The sequence below is a fragment of the Eubalaena glacialis genome, chromosome X (assembly GCF_028564815.1).
Source record: "Eubalaena glacialis isolate mEubGla1 chromosome X, mEubGla1.1.hap2.+ XY, whole genome shotgun sequence".
Lineage (NCBI taxonomy): Eukaryota > Metazoa > Chordata > Mammalia > Artiodactyla > Balaenidae > Eubalaena > Eubalaena glacialis.
This window is the reverse complement of record NC_083736.1, coordinates 116,297,433-116,312,329: the sequence shown is the minus strand read 5'-3', so window position 1 is coordinate 116,312,329 and position 14,897 is coordinate 116,297,433. Positions and strand designations below refer to the sequence as shown.

At 35.7% G+C, this 14,897-nt stretch overlaps 2 protein-coding genes across 2 annotated transcripts; both read right to left on the bottom strand.

Moving 5' to 3' along the window:
* Window positions 1-11,870: 11,870 nt before the first annotated feature.
* LOC133082386 (hydroxyacyl-thioester dehydratase type 2, mitochondrial) lies at window positions 11,871-13,078 on the bottom strand. The gene has a single exon (XM_061178970.1). The coding sequence runs from the start codon at window positions 13,076-13,078 to the stop codon at window positions 12,572-12,574; it is 507 nt and encodes a 168-aa protein (XP_061034953.1). The 3' UTR covers window positions 11,871-12,571.
* A 118-nt stretch (window positions 13,079-13,196) lies between these two features.
* Window positions 13,197-13,673, bottom strand: LOC133082509 (ribonuclease P protein subunit p14-like). Its single transcript, XM_061179119.1, has one exon. The coding sequence runs from the start codon at window positions 13,569-13,571 to the stop codon at window positions 13,197-13,199; it is 375 nt and encodes a 124-aa protein (XP_061035102.1). The 5' UTR covers window positions 13,572-13,673.
* Window positions 13,674-14,897: the final 1,224 nt, after the last annotated feature.

The following is a 14,897-nucleotide window of genomic DNA, read 5'->3' as shown; positions in this document are numbered from 1 at the left end:
TAACCAAAGGCACGTCAATTTTTTTAAATCCTTGCAAAGAACCAACTTTTGGTTTCATGTGTTTTCTCTAATGTTTTCCTAGTCCTCTCATTAATTTCCTTTCTAATCTATTATTTCCCTTCTTTTTGTAATTAGATTTACATTTCTCGTCTTTTCCTGGATTTGAAGAATGAAAAGTTATTGGATTATTGTTTTGAGATCTTTCTTTTTTCTTTTCTTTTTTTTTATGTTCTGATTGCTTTTTATCTTTTCAATTTTTAAAAAAATATTTTTTGAATTTTATTTTATTTATTTTTTTATACAGCAGGTTATTATTAGTTATCCAGTTATCCATTTTATACATATTAGTGTATATATGTCAATCCCAAACTCCCAATTCATCACACCACCACCACCACCCCCTGCCACTTTCCCCACTTGGTGTCCATATGTTTGTTCTCTACATCTGTGTCTCAATTTCTGCCCTGCAAACCAGTTCATCTGTACCATTGTTCTAGGTTCCACATATATGCCTTAATATACGATATTTGTTTTTCTCTTTCTGACTTACTTCACTCTGTATGACAGTCTCTAGATCCATCCACGTCTCAACAAATGACCCAATTTCGTCCCTTTTTATGGCTGAGTAATATTCCATTGTATATATGTACCACATCTTCTTTATCCATTCATCTGTCGATGGGCATTTAGGTTGCTTCCATGACATGGCTATTGTAAACAGTGCTGCAATGAACATTGGGGTGCATGTGTATTTTTGAATTATGGTTTTCTCAGGGTATATGCCCAGTAGTGGGATTGCTGGGTCATATGGTAATTCTATTTTTAGTTTTTTAAGGAACCTCCATACTGTTCTCCATAGTGGCTGTATCAATTTACATTCCCACCAACAGTGCAAGAGGGTTCCCTTTCCTCTACACCCTCTCCAGCATTTGTTGTTTGTAGATTTTCTGATGATGCCCATTCTAACTGGTGTGAGCTGATACCTCATTGTAGTTTTGATTTGCATTTCTCTGATAATTAGTGATGTTGAGCGGCTTTTCGTGTGCTTCTTGGCCATCTGTATGTCTTCTTTGGAGAAATGTCTATTTAAGTCTTCTGCCCATTTTTTGATTGGGTTGTTTGTTTTTTTAACATTGAGCTGCATGAGCTGTTTATATATTTTGGAGATTAATCCTTTGTCTGTTGATTTGTTTGTAAATATTTTCTCCCATTCTGAGGGTTGTCTTTTCATCTTGTTTGTAGTTTCCTTTGCTTTGCAAAAGCTTTTAAGTTTCATTAGGTCCCATTTGTTTATTTTTGTTTTTATTTCCATTACTCTAGGAGGTGGATCAAAAAAGATCTTGCTGTGATTTATGTCAAAGTGTGCTCTTCCTATGTTTTCCTCTAAGAGTTTTATAGTATCCAGTCTTACAATTATGTCTCTAATCCATTTTGAGTTTATTTTTGTGTATGGTGTTAGGGAGTGATCTAATTTCATTCTTTTACATGTAGCTGTCCAGTTTTCCCAGCACCACTTATTGAAGAGACTGTCTTTTCTCCATTGTATATCCTTGCCTCCTTTGTCATAGATTAGTTGACCATATGTGCGTGGGTTTATCTCTGGGCTTTCTATCCTGTTCCATTGATCTATATTTCTGTTTTTGTGCCAGTACCATACTGTCTTGATTACTGTAGCTTTGTAGTGTAGTCTGAAGTCAGAGAGCCTGATTCCTCCAACTCCGTTTTTCTTTCTCAAGATTTCTTTGGCTATTCGGGGTCCTTTGTGTTTCCATACAAATTGTGAAATGTTTTGTTCTAGTTCTGTGAAAAATGCCAGTGGTAGTTTGATAGGGATTGCATTGAATCTGTAGATTGCTTTGGGTAGTATAGTCATTTTCACACTGTTGATTCTTCCAGTCCAAGAACACGGTGTATCTCTCCGTCTGTTTGTATTATCTTTAATTTCTTTCATCAGTGTCTTATAGTTTTCTGCATACAGGTCTTTTGTCTCCCTGGGTAGGTTTATTCCTAGGTATTTTATTCTTTTTGTTGCAGTGGTAAATGGGAGTGTTTCCTTAATTTCTCTTTCAGATTTTTCATCATTATTGTATAGGAATGCAAGAGATTTCTGTGCATTAATTTTGTATCCTGCAACTTTTTTCTTAATATAGCCATTTAAAGATATAAATAGCCTTTTAAAAATTATTTAACTGTCTCCCTTAAGTTTTGGTATATTGTCTCTTTGCTTTTTTTCCCAGCTATTTTCTAATTTATCTTTTGATATCTCTTTTGACTCATTGGTTATTTAGAAATGTGCTGTTTAATTTCCAGATACTTGTGAGTTTCAAACTTTTCTTTCTATTGTTAATTCTAATTTCCTTTCATTGTGGTAAAACATGTTTTGTATTATTTATATCCTTTTAAAATTTATTGACGTTTGTTTCGTGGCCTAGAATATTGTCTATCCTGGAAAATGTTCCATGGGTACTTGATAAAAATGTATATGATGCTGTTGTTGAATGAAATGTTTTATTAGAAGTCTGTTAGGCCTAGTTGGTTTATAGTGTTGTTCAAGTCTTCTGTTTCCTTGATGAACTTCTGCCCTTGTTCTATTGTTGAAAGTTGAGTATTAAAGTCTCCAACTATATTTTTAAATTGTCTATTTTCCATTTTTATCCCTCATACCACTCAGTCAGGTGCTACTTGAATGGACAGTCACAACAAACCTGAAATCTTACACTGTAAAACATAAGCCTGATGAGTCCTTTCATTGTTTTTCTTCTTCTTCATAATAGGATGAAGCAGATTGTTGTTTGTCTGTGCTGAACTAAAAAGTAGACAAAGATTAATGCAATGTTGACAGCAAAATACATAAAGAAGAAAATGGCTGAGCCAGATAAACATTATAGGTCATGTTCGTCAAGTCTCTTAAACAGTCTAATGAGATGACTGTTTATATAATATTTAGAGTTGGTAATTATTAAGAAATCATAAAAATCTCAGGTGTTCCTTGGCAAAAAGGAATTCTAAGTGTACATTATCTGTACATATGATTATCTTCTATCAATTATAATTATTTTTCCATTTCACAGATATCTTACATATATACTAATGCTCTATCTCTATGAAATTACATGGATTAAAGGCCAAGGTATTTGGATAATTATATAATGTTTTTATATATTCATATGTATAAGATCATATAAGATGATTACATGTATCTCTAATTCTCCATGTTCACCAATGTCAATTTATTGCCACATATGTGTATATATGTATATATATATATAGCCACGTATGTGTATGTATATATATATATACATATTTATATGAATGTTTACACAAATGCACTTTTTCAATAAAGATGAATTTAATTAGCCATTTTCTTTGATCTTTGGTTATTATTTTTTACATTGAATGACATATTAAAAAACTTTAATTTTCAACTGGCTACTTCTTTTTGGTTCATGCTAACCTATCTTTTGTATCACTAAGGATCCAGCTGAGAAAACAAGCTGGGCATTTCAAATGTATGAGGTTTAACACAGGGAACTGTTTGCCCAGGTATTGGAAGGCAATAAAGGGATGCTAAGATAACCCCAAAATCAGTAGCATAAGAATAAAAGAATAGAAAATGATGCTATTAGAACTTAGGAGCTTAGAGGATGAACCCTGAAGTTTTGGCACTTGTATCACCAAGGAGGGAGTATGAGTTAACAGGTGTTCATATTACTAAGGAGAATGTGCTTAATGAGTGCTTGGACAACATAAGGGCCTGGCATAGGGTATTAGGGAGCACAGGAGGCTGATTCTCTGACTGCCAAAGAATAAGACCTGACTGTTGCAAGGAACTGTTAAGGTACACTCTGAGGCTAATCCTCGGGAAACTGAAAGATGGAAACAGGAACCAACTGACTGCTGCTGCTATAGCAATGTTGACAGGAACTGGAAACCACAGAAGTACAAAAAACAAAAAGGTATTTCCAATATCTCTACATTACTTTCCTATGACAATCAGTGATATCTCAAAAAACCTATGCTATCCAACACTGTCTAGAAATTAACCTAACTTTATACAAGATATTTCTTTAGAATGTTACAAAATATTAATAGAGTCTAAAAGAAAGGCTGTAAACTATGGAAAGATTGTGTTTTTACAAGGTAAGACAATTTTCTAAAATTGATCTAATACTGCAATAGGAAAAAAAAATTCCAACATGGTTGCCTGTCCAATGGAAAACACTACATCTGAAAATCATAAGGAAATATAAATTACCCAAAAATGACAATTTTGAATAAGTAAAAAGGTATGTTTTCATGGCTTACCATATATCAATTCATATTATAATGTCATGATAATCAAGGTATGTTGGTATTGAAATTGATAAGAATAAATGACGTAACTTGACAGAAAAGAGAGCTTAGAAACACCTACACTCATTAATGGAAAATCAGTTCAAAATAGAAATAGTCTTTCTAATCTCTGATTACTATAACAGTGGGAAAGGTGAGATAGCTTTTTAACCATATGAAAAAATAAAATTAAGTATATTTTGTACACTGCGTTCTAAAATTAATTTCAAATTAATTAAAATCTGAAATTTGAAACAGGCAGAAGGCCGACACTGACAGGGAGTCAAGGCTACAGAAGCTGTATAAGAATCATGACCACCTCTCCAAATTGCTGGGGCAGTGGCAACAGAAAAGCCATCCCAATTTCCAGTGTATCATATTATACTTCTACTAGGGTAACAAGGAGACAAGTTTCTCCATGGAGCAGAATCTGCTTCTACCGGTTTTTCAGATTGCCGTGCTTATTATGTATAAAAATGAAAGCAAAATATATTATAAAACTTTCCAAGCAAATAAGCATAGGCCATGCTGTCAACTTGCCATATGGAAGTTTTGTTAAAATAGAGATGTTACAGACAATGAAATTGATATTTAGAGGAATTAATAAGTATTTCCTATATTGAAAACAGCCAGAAGAAACAATTATAACAGTTATGAATGTGACCAACTTGAATCTTCCAGAGTCTGATAGCAAGATGACAATTTTTACTAGAAAATAGATGTTATAAGATTGATTTCTTATTCTGTGGCAAAAATGTAGTTACTGGCAAATTGAGTAGTCATTAAACAAATAATAAGATCAAGAAATTAGGTTCTTGCAACTATGGAACAACTAATGAAAGCGAGTGCTTTCAAGGGTTTGTACAAATTTCAGTCAAATTGGAAATGAACGATGGTGTTTGCATTGTTTGCATCTCTAACTTGAGATAAATAAAATTATTTGAAAGACACAAATATAAAGACAAACATGGAAATGTCTTGAACAGTTCTAGAAAAATGATGCTTCACATAAGTTCAAAAACATGTTTCAAGCATCTTAAAAGTGGATTAACACATGAAAACAAAGGAGTTTTCAACTCAAAGGAGTGGCATTGATACAGATAAATGACATTATAACTGACAATAGAATGAATTTCACCTGTCTGTGTTTTATTAGTAGAAAATGATTCAAGATGGGTGTTGAAAATGTATAAAGTAATCTTTATTTTTCAATCCAAAGAGACTCTTTCAGTGATATTGGACTTACTTTGTGTGTACAGAAAAGTCTACTGATTGTATTGATGAAAACCATTAGCAAAGACATGAATGGAAATGAATAAACTAATTTTACTATTTATATAAGCTCAAAGCAATAATTTTTTTAAAAAGTATCACTGATTAGATAGAACACACTGTATTGGAAATGAGACAGGGCATCAACAACTTAAGAAAACTTCATAGTACAGGAACTTGCTGGTAGCACATCTAATAAATATCATGCTGGGCTTCCCCGGTGGTGCAGTAGTTAAGAATCCACCTGCCAATGCAGGGGACACGGGTTCGAGCCCTGGTCTGGGAAGATCCCACATGCCGCGGAGCAACTAAGCCAGTGCGCCACAACTACTGAGCCTACACTCTAGAGCCCGTGAGCCACAATTACTGAGCCTGCGCACCACAACTACTGAAGCCCGCGCACCTAGAGCCCGTGCTCCGCAACAAGAGAAGCCACCACAATGAGAAGCCCGCACGCTGCAACTGGAGAAAGCCCATGTGCAGCAACGAAGACCCAACACAGCCAAAAATAATAAATAAAAATAAATAATTTTTAAAAATATCATGATTGTGTATGGGTTAATACTTTTATTTAAATACAATATATTGATACATACATATAGAAAAGTGCATGTTATAAGTATACCATGCAGAATTTTCAAAAATGGAACACACCTGTGTAACCAAATCCCAGATCAACAAACATCAGCAGTAGTCCGGAAGCCTTATGCTCCCTACCAATCACTAACCTCCCACAAAGGTAACCACCATCCTGACTTGTAACAGTGTTGATGAATTTTAGCTGTTTTGTACTTTATACAAATGTGGTCATATGACATTGAAGGAGTTAGGCACATGGTACTGCAAAATATGCAGCTTTTGTATATTGATTATTTTGAGTTGAAGTCCCTTGAAAAATAGCAAATGTAGGGAGAGGATTTCTCTCAACTCCCTTTATATGCCTAAAGACAGATCCTAAAGGAACTAAATTTTCATAAATCCCCTCCTTAGGAGTTTCACTAACCAGGGAAGATTGACTCTTATCACAAGAGAGGAGACCAGACATTGACAGCACACCCAGACAAACTATCATTCTTCTAAGGGCCTATTCATCTTCCATAAAAATAACTTACTCTCCCTTTAAGTGGCTCATATCCTCCTTCGCCTCCCCCTTCCCCTTTTTAATACAATATATAAGCTTTCAAATCTCACCGCTTTTTTTTGGGTATTCACTTTTTTTCCTGTGATGCCCCTGTGAATGTAATATTAAAAAATAATAAATTTGTATATCTTTTCTCCTATTAATCTGCCTGTTATCAGTTTATTTCATAGACCCAGCTATCAAGCCTATGAGGGTAGAGGTATATATATAAATTTTAGGATTTTTTGTTCTATTTCTGTGAAAAATGTCCTTGGGATTTTGATAGAGATTGCATTGAATCTGTAGATTCAGTATATAGACATTTTAACAATGTTAATTCTTCCAATCCATGACCACAGAATATGGTATTGCTATAGATTGAATTGTGTCTCCCCAAAATTTATATGTTGGGAAGTCCTAACCTTTGATGTGATGGTATTTAGAGATGGTGCCTTTGGGAGGTAATTAGAGTTAGATGAGATCATGAGAGTGGGGACCTTACAGTGAGATGGCTGGTAGCTTATGGTGGCTTTGTAAGAAAAAGAACAGAGCAAGAGATCACTCTTTCTTTTCTATATGGTGACATAATAAGAAGGTAAGCCCGGAAGACAGCTCTCACCAGGAATCAAATTCCTACAGATTACTTTCTAGTCCATTTTTTTGTGTCTCCTTCAATTTCTTTCAACAGTGTCTTATAGTTTTAGTGACTGGTATTTCATCCCCTTGATTAAATTCATTCCTAGGTATTTTATTCTTACTGAAATTGTAAATGGGATTGTTTTCTTAATTGCTTTTTCTGATAGCTCATTGTTAGCATATAGAAAAGCAACAGATTTTTGTGTATTGGTTTTTATCTTGCAAATTTACTGTATTCATTTATTATTTCTAATAGTTTTTTTGGTGGAGTCTTTAGGACTTTTATATATAAAATTATGTGATCCTCCAATAGACAGTTTTACTTCTTCCTTTCCAATTTGGATAACTTTTATTTCTTTTACTTGCATAATTGCTCTGGTAGGACTTCCAATACAATGTTGAATAAGAGTGGCAAGAGTGGGCATCCTTGTCTTGTTCCTGAATTTAGTGGGAAGGCTTTCAGCTTTTCACCATTGAGTATGATGTTAGCTGTGGGTTTGTCATATATGGCCTTTATTATGTTGAAGTATATACCTTCTATACCCACTTTATTGGTACGTTTTTGTCATAAATAGGTGTTTAATACAGTCAAATGCTTTTTCTGCATCTACTGAGATGATCATATGGTTCTTATATTTTTGTTTTTTTAGTTTAACTTTATTTTTATTTTATTTTTAATTGAAGTATAGTTGATTTACAATGTGTTAGTTTCAGGTGTACAGCAAAGTGATTCAGTTATATATATATATATTCTTTTTCAGATTCTTTTCTCTTATAGGTTATTACAAAATATTGAGTATAGTTTGCTGTGCTATAGAATAGGTCCTTGTTGGTTATCTATTTTATATACAGTAGTGTGTATGTGTTAATCCTAAACTCCTAATTTATCCCTCCCCGCATATGGTTTTTTATCCTTAATTTTGTTCATATGGTATATCACTTTAATTGATTTGTGCATGTTGAACCATCCTTACATCCCTGGAATAAATCCCACTTGATCATGGTGTATGATCCTTTTAATGTGTTCTTGAATTTGGTTTGCTAATATTTTATTGAGAACTTTTGCATCTATGTTTATCAGATATTGGCTTGTAATTTTATTTTTTTGTGTGTTGTCTTTGGTTTTGGTATTAGGGTAATTTTGTCCTTGTAAAATGAGTTAGGAAGAGTTCCTTCCTCTTCATTTTTTTTGGAAGAGTTTGAGGTGGATAGGTATTAAATATTCTCTGAATATTTGGTATAATTTACCAGTGAAGCTGTCTGGTCCTGGACTTTTGTTTTTTGGGGAGATTTTTGATTGCTGTTTCAATCTCCTTATTAGTGATCAGTCTATTCAGGTTTTCTATTTCTTCCTGATTCAGTCTTGGAATGTTGTATGATTCTACAAATTTGTCCATTTCTTCTAGTTTGTCCAAGTTGTTGGTATATATCTATTTATAATATTCTCTTATAATTATTTGTATTTCTATGGTATGTTTTAATTTCTCCTCTTTTGTTTCTGATTTTATTTAGCAGATCCTTCTCTCTTTTTTTCTTAGTGAGTCTAGCTAAAGGTTTGTCAAATTTGTTTATCTTTCAAAGAACCAGCTCTTAGTTTGATTGCTCTTTTCTCTTGTCTTTTTAGTCTCTGTTTAATTTATTTCTTCTCTCATCTTTATTATTTTCTTCCTTCTACTGACTTTGAGCTTCATTTGTGCTTTTTCTAGTTCCTTTAAATGTAAGGTTAGATTGTTAATTTGAGATTTTTCTTGTTTCTTGAGGTAGGCCTATATTGCTATAAACTTCCCTCTTAATAATTTAATTTTTTTAATTAAAAAAATTTCTTGAAGTATAGTTGATTTACAATATTACATTAGTTTCAGGTGTTAGCATAGTGGTAAAGTATTTTTACAGATTATATTCCATGAAAAGTTTACAAGATAATAGTTATAATTCCCTATGCTATACAATATATCCTTGTTGCTTATCTCTTTTATACATAGTAGTTTGTATCTCTTAATCCCATACACCTAAAGTTACCCTCCCCCCTTCCTTCTCTCCACTGGTAACCACTAGTTTTGTTTCTATATCTGTGAGTCTGTTTCTGTTTTGTTATATACATTCATTTGTATTATTTTAAAGATTCTACATATAAGTGATATCATACAGTATTTGTCTTTCTCTGTCTGACATTTAACTAAGCATAATATTCTTTAGGTACATCCACATTGCTGCAAATGAAAGAATTTCATTCTTTTTATGACTGAGTAGTATTCCATTATATATATATATACACTGCATTTTCTTAAACCAGTCGTCTGTTAATGGGCACTTGGGTTGCTTCCATATCTTGGCTATTGAAAATAGTGCTGCTGTGAACATTAGGGTGCATTTATCTTTTCAAATTAGTATTTTCTTTTTTTTTCTGGATATATGCTCAGGAGTACAATTGCTGGATCAAATGGTAGTTTTATTTTTAGTTTTCTTAGGACCCTCCATACTGTTTTCCATAGTAGTTGCACCAATTTATATTCCCACCAACAGTGTAGAGGGGTTCCCTTTTCTCCACATCCTCGCCAACATTTGTTATTAGAAGACTTTTTGATGATAGCCATTCTGACAGGTGTGAAGTGATAGCTCATTGTTGTTTTGATTTGCATTTCTCTAATAATTAGCAAAAAAAAATAAAATGACATAAAAAGACAGCCTATGGAATGGAAGAAAATATTTGCAAGTGGTATGAATGACAAGGGGTTAATATTCAAAATATATAAACAGATTGTACAACTCAATATCAAAAAACAAACAACTTAGTCAAAAAATGGGCAGAAGACCTGAATAGACATTTTTCCAAAGCAGACATACAGATGGCTAACAGGCAAATGAAAAGAAGATTTTTAAAAATTTTTCATCAGATAACTCATAGATCTTCAGTTCTTTGGAATTGGTTACTGGAGCTTGTTTTATTCTTTAAGTAGTGTCGTATCTCCCTATCTTTTTGTCACCCTTGTAACCTTGTTTTGGTGTCTGTACATTTGAAGAAGCAATCATCTCTTCCAGTCTTTTGGGGCTGGTTTTAGGAAGGAAAGACGTCCACCAGATAGCCAGGCTAGAGATTTTGGTGATCTCTCCAACTTTTTTTATAGATGTGCCTGCTCCTTTTCTCTCACTTCTTTCTGGGCTGGGGGGAAGTCTTAAGATTGTGTGTCTTCTCTTAACCCCACAGATCCAAGCTGGGTGCCGAGAGCCATCCACTCCTTTTCCCACCCCTTGGACTGATATGTCAAGGTATTGGGCACAAGCACCACTTCTCTCCCTCACTCCTGAAGGAAATGTCTTAGGATTGTGCACCTCTCCCTACCCCACAATGCCATGCCATGTGCTGTAAGTCACCCATCCTTTTTCCCTAGGGTAGTGTATTGAGATGCCAGGATGATAAGTGCAAGCTCTACTTTTCTTCCTCTCTCCTAAAGAGGCAGTCTGAGTATTGTTCACCTTCACCTCATCCTGTAGAGTAGAACTGGCTGCTGAGATCTGTACTTGCTGCTGAGATCTACATGTTGTCTGCAGGGTATAGGGAGCACCAGCTGCAGGGGTGCATAAGTCACTGGCTGTCGGAGTGTATGGGGTGCCATTTGCAAGGATGCACTGGGAAGTTGTCAAGATCCACATGTCATCTGCTATGAGCCCTTGGTCCTTTTCTTTGCACTCAATTCCCCAGATGATCCATCTGTGTCAATATTTTAAACACCTTTGGTATAGAGAGATAGAAGTGGAACTTTCAGGAAGTTCCCCCAAAGGCTGGGGAAGCCAGACTCTCACTTCACTCTCTCTTTCCCCTGTGGGAAAAGTCTCAGGTTGGGAGCTCTCTTTTAGTATTGAACCGTGCTAGCTTGGAGGAGAAATGACATGGGTAAAATGGAACTGTTCTTACCCTTTTCCGTGCAGCTGACGTCAGGTTTTGTGCTCCACCAGTGTGCTAGGACTTCTTTTTTTTTTTTTTTTTTTTAGGTGTTTTTATCCCTGTTTTATACATGAGACCAAGAGAGCTTACATAACTGAGTCCAAATCTGCACATAAGCCCTCCTCCAATAACAGGAAAACCATCTGAAGAGCAAGTGACACTGAACATTGAACAAATTACCATCTTGGTGTAAACAGTAACAAATTACAATAAACTCTGACCCAGAAACTGCTGAAGAACAGGATCTAAGAATATTTACTGGTAAAAGATAGGTGTTCAAAGATGACCTATCTTCTATCGTTGCCTTCAATAATTAAATGCTAGCTAGTTATAAATTCAGTGAGAAACTTATTCTACACAGATATAGGTAGGTTTATCTTATCCAAATGCAAATCTAATCAGGTTTGAAATCCTAAAAGTAGAACATTAAGCTAAATGATAACTCTCCCAATATTTTTTTTTTTTTTTAATGGCACCTCATGGGAGCCTGGACACAATGTCCAACCTTAGAATCACCTATGATTTTCTTTTTTTTTAATTAATTAATTAATTTATTTATTTTTGGCTGCATTGGGTCTTCATTGCTGCACACAGGCTTTCTCTAGTTGCAGAGAGCAGGGGCTACTCTTTGTTGTGGTGCGTGGGCTTCTCACTGTGGTGGCATCCCTTGTTGCGGAGCACGGGCTCTAGGTGCAGGCTTCAGTAGTTGTGGCACGTGGGCTCAGTAGTTGTTCCTCACAGGCTCTAGAGAGCAGGCTCAGTAGTTGTGGCGCACAGACTTACTTGCTCCACGGCATGTGGGATCTTCCCGGACCAGGGCTCGAACCCGTGAACCCTGCATTGGCAGGCAGATTCTTAACCACTGCGCCACCAAGGAAGCCCACCTCTGATTTCCTCTCGTCACTTTTTTTTTGGTTTTTTTTTGGCTGTGTCACACAGCTTGCGGGATCTTAGTTCCCCAACCAGGGACTGAACTCGCACCCATGGCAGTGAAAGTCCAGAGTCCTAACCACTGGACCATCAGGGAATTCCCTATTTTTTCAGTTTTAGAAACCTAGACAGATGATAAATATACTTAAGCCTGTGTGAAGCATAAGGCCAAAGCATAAGTGGACAATGGAACACCCCTCTACCAGCTCCCCTCCACCAATGTGGGTTTATGGGTCTATCAGCCCCTCCTTGGTGAAGAACAGCAATCCCTGTTTTCCTCAGAGGCTCTTCAATAATAGTAACACTGATGCCTGAACTTGCATCTTTAAAGACATATTTCAGGATGTGGGAGCTTCTGGGACCATAACTTTAACCCATCCTTCCATAACAGTCTTTTTACTTTCTAGTACAAAACATGACACTGCAATAATAGCAAGGAACCGCTTCAACTTTTTCACTTCTGCAGAAGCTAAAACAACTTCCCCAACATATAAAGGGGCTGGAAAGTTAATTTCCTGGGAAAGAAATACACAGCCTGGCCCTGGCATTTTAGTACCTAGGAGAGCTGAAATAAGTCCATTGATCAAAACTCCATGTACAATCGTCTTTCCAAATCTGGTGTGTTTTGCAAAATCTTCATCCAAATGCAAAGGATTGACATCCCCGGTTAATTCTGAGAAGACAGCCACATCCCTCTGTGTGAAGGCCCTACTGAGTTCAGCCCGGTCTCCCACTCTGATGTGCATATGCTGTAAGTGCTGCCCGTTCAGCACTGCTTGGTTCAAGCAGATACTCCTCTGAAGCCTACCCCACCAAAGGCGACGGCTGGAAATTACTGGGAACATCTTCAGAGGTCTCAAATTCCATCAACAGGAGCTTTTAGGCTGCTTCAGTCTTCAAACATTATACTGGCACCAAAATGTACTTTTGAGAGTGAGGAATACTTCCGAAATTGAAGACTATTCAATTCAATACTAGTTCTCTACTGTTACCAGATAATGCAAGGAGCAATGGAGAAACCTGAATCACTCTGAAAGCACATTTCTTGCCTTTATAGGATCCTAACAGGGTCAAAGAGCTCCACAATTTGACAAGACCACTGCTGCATATTCTCAAGATGGCTGACAAGGTCTTCTCCTCATAGGTTAGAATGTCCAAGGGTAAAGCAGCATCAACCTCTCCAAACAGGTCCTTCAGGGCTGAAATAAGCAGCTGTTTGAACTGGGCAGCATTCAGTCCAATGCCATGATCTTGAAATTCTAGGTGGACTTTCATGTAGTGATGCTCAGAGGGATTTTTGTAAACTATTCTTTCATATGTGGCAGCTGGGGCTGGCATCTTTTCCAATGCTGATCACACCCGCTCTCCGTCGGACTGGTCTGCCGCCTCCCGGACTCCTATTCCCTGCAAGAATCCTCCAAGACTTGGAGCTCCCCCGAAGCCTGCGGCCCGAAACTCCCGCTAGGACTTCTTAACTGAACTCTGAAATGCACATAAATGTATTTTTGCCCATGGATGGTTGTTAAATTGGTGTTTCTGTGGGGATGGGTGCGAGGGCTGGACATCTTGCTCACATCACCCTCCCATCTAGAAAATACTTTGAATGTAAATTAAAATACTACATATCAAAAAAAATACTACATATCAAAAAAAATACATATAAAAATTTGTGAGACATAGAATATGTTTATACTGCTTTAGTGAGACCTAATTCATATACAATAAAATTCATCTATTTAGGACTTCCTTGGTGGTGCAGTGGGTAAGACTCCCAGTACAGTGGGCCTGGGTTCGCTCCCTGGTCAGGGAACTAGATCCCGCATGCTGCAACTAAGATCCCATGTGCCACAACTAAGACTGGCGCAGCCAAATAAATAAATATTTTTTAAAAATTCATCCTTTTAAAATGTTCAGTGATGTTTAGTATATTAACAGAGTTATACAACCATCACCACAATCAATTTGAGAACATTTTTATCACAGCAGAAAAGAACCCCATACCCATTAGCAGTCACTCCCAGTTCCTTCCTCTCTCCAGCCGGGCAATTTTCACCCCATTACAAAGTTTAGTTCTGTAGTTTGACTCAATAAAGATGGCTATCTCTTATGCTTTTTTACCATCTTGATTTTATACTTAATTGAAAGTTTATGTAAATAAATATCATAAATGTGTGAAACATTACCTAAAGGATTTTCTAGTTTGGGGGTTGTGTGTGTGTGTGTGTGCTTTCTTCTGGTTATTGACCAGTACATGAAGAATTATGAAGTCAGGTCTGATTTTTTTAAAAAATCATTATATAAGACTTGGTTTTTCTTTGTCTGGTGGCACAAAGAATTTTTCTTTATTACTTAAAGTTCAATATTTTTAGGAATATATATTATTTATCATGTATTTGATATATAATATCATATATTATATACAAACTATAATGTACTATACATATATATAATATATACACACATATATAATATAGCCTATATAATACATTATTTAATTTGTATATAATTTATAAAATATATCAGAAGTTTTTCTACCTGACTTTTCCTGTACCTCTGCTGGATCTCCACTGCTCTCAGCAGCATTTTTAGACCTTTTGCTTTTGTGTTCTCATATGTTTCCTTGTTCTTTTTGCTATTTCTTAGAAATCATTCTGAGAGAAGTAG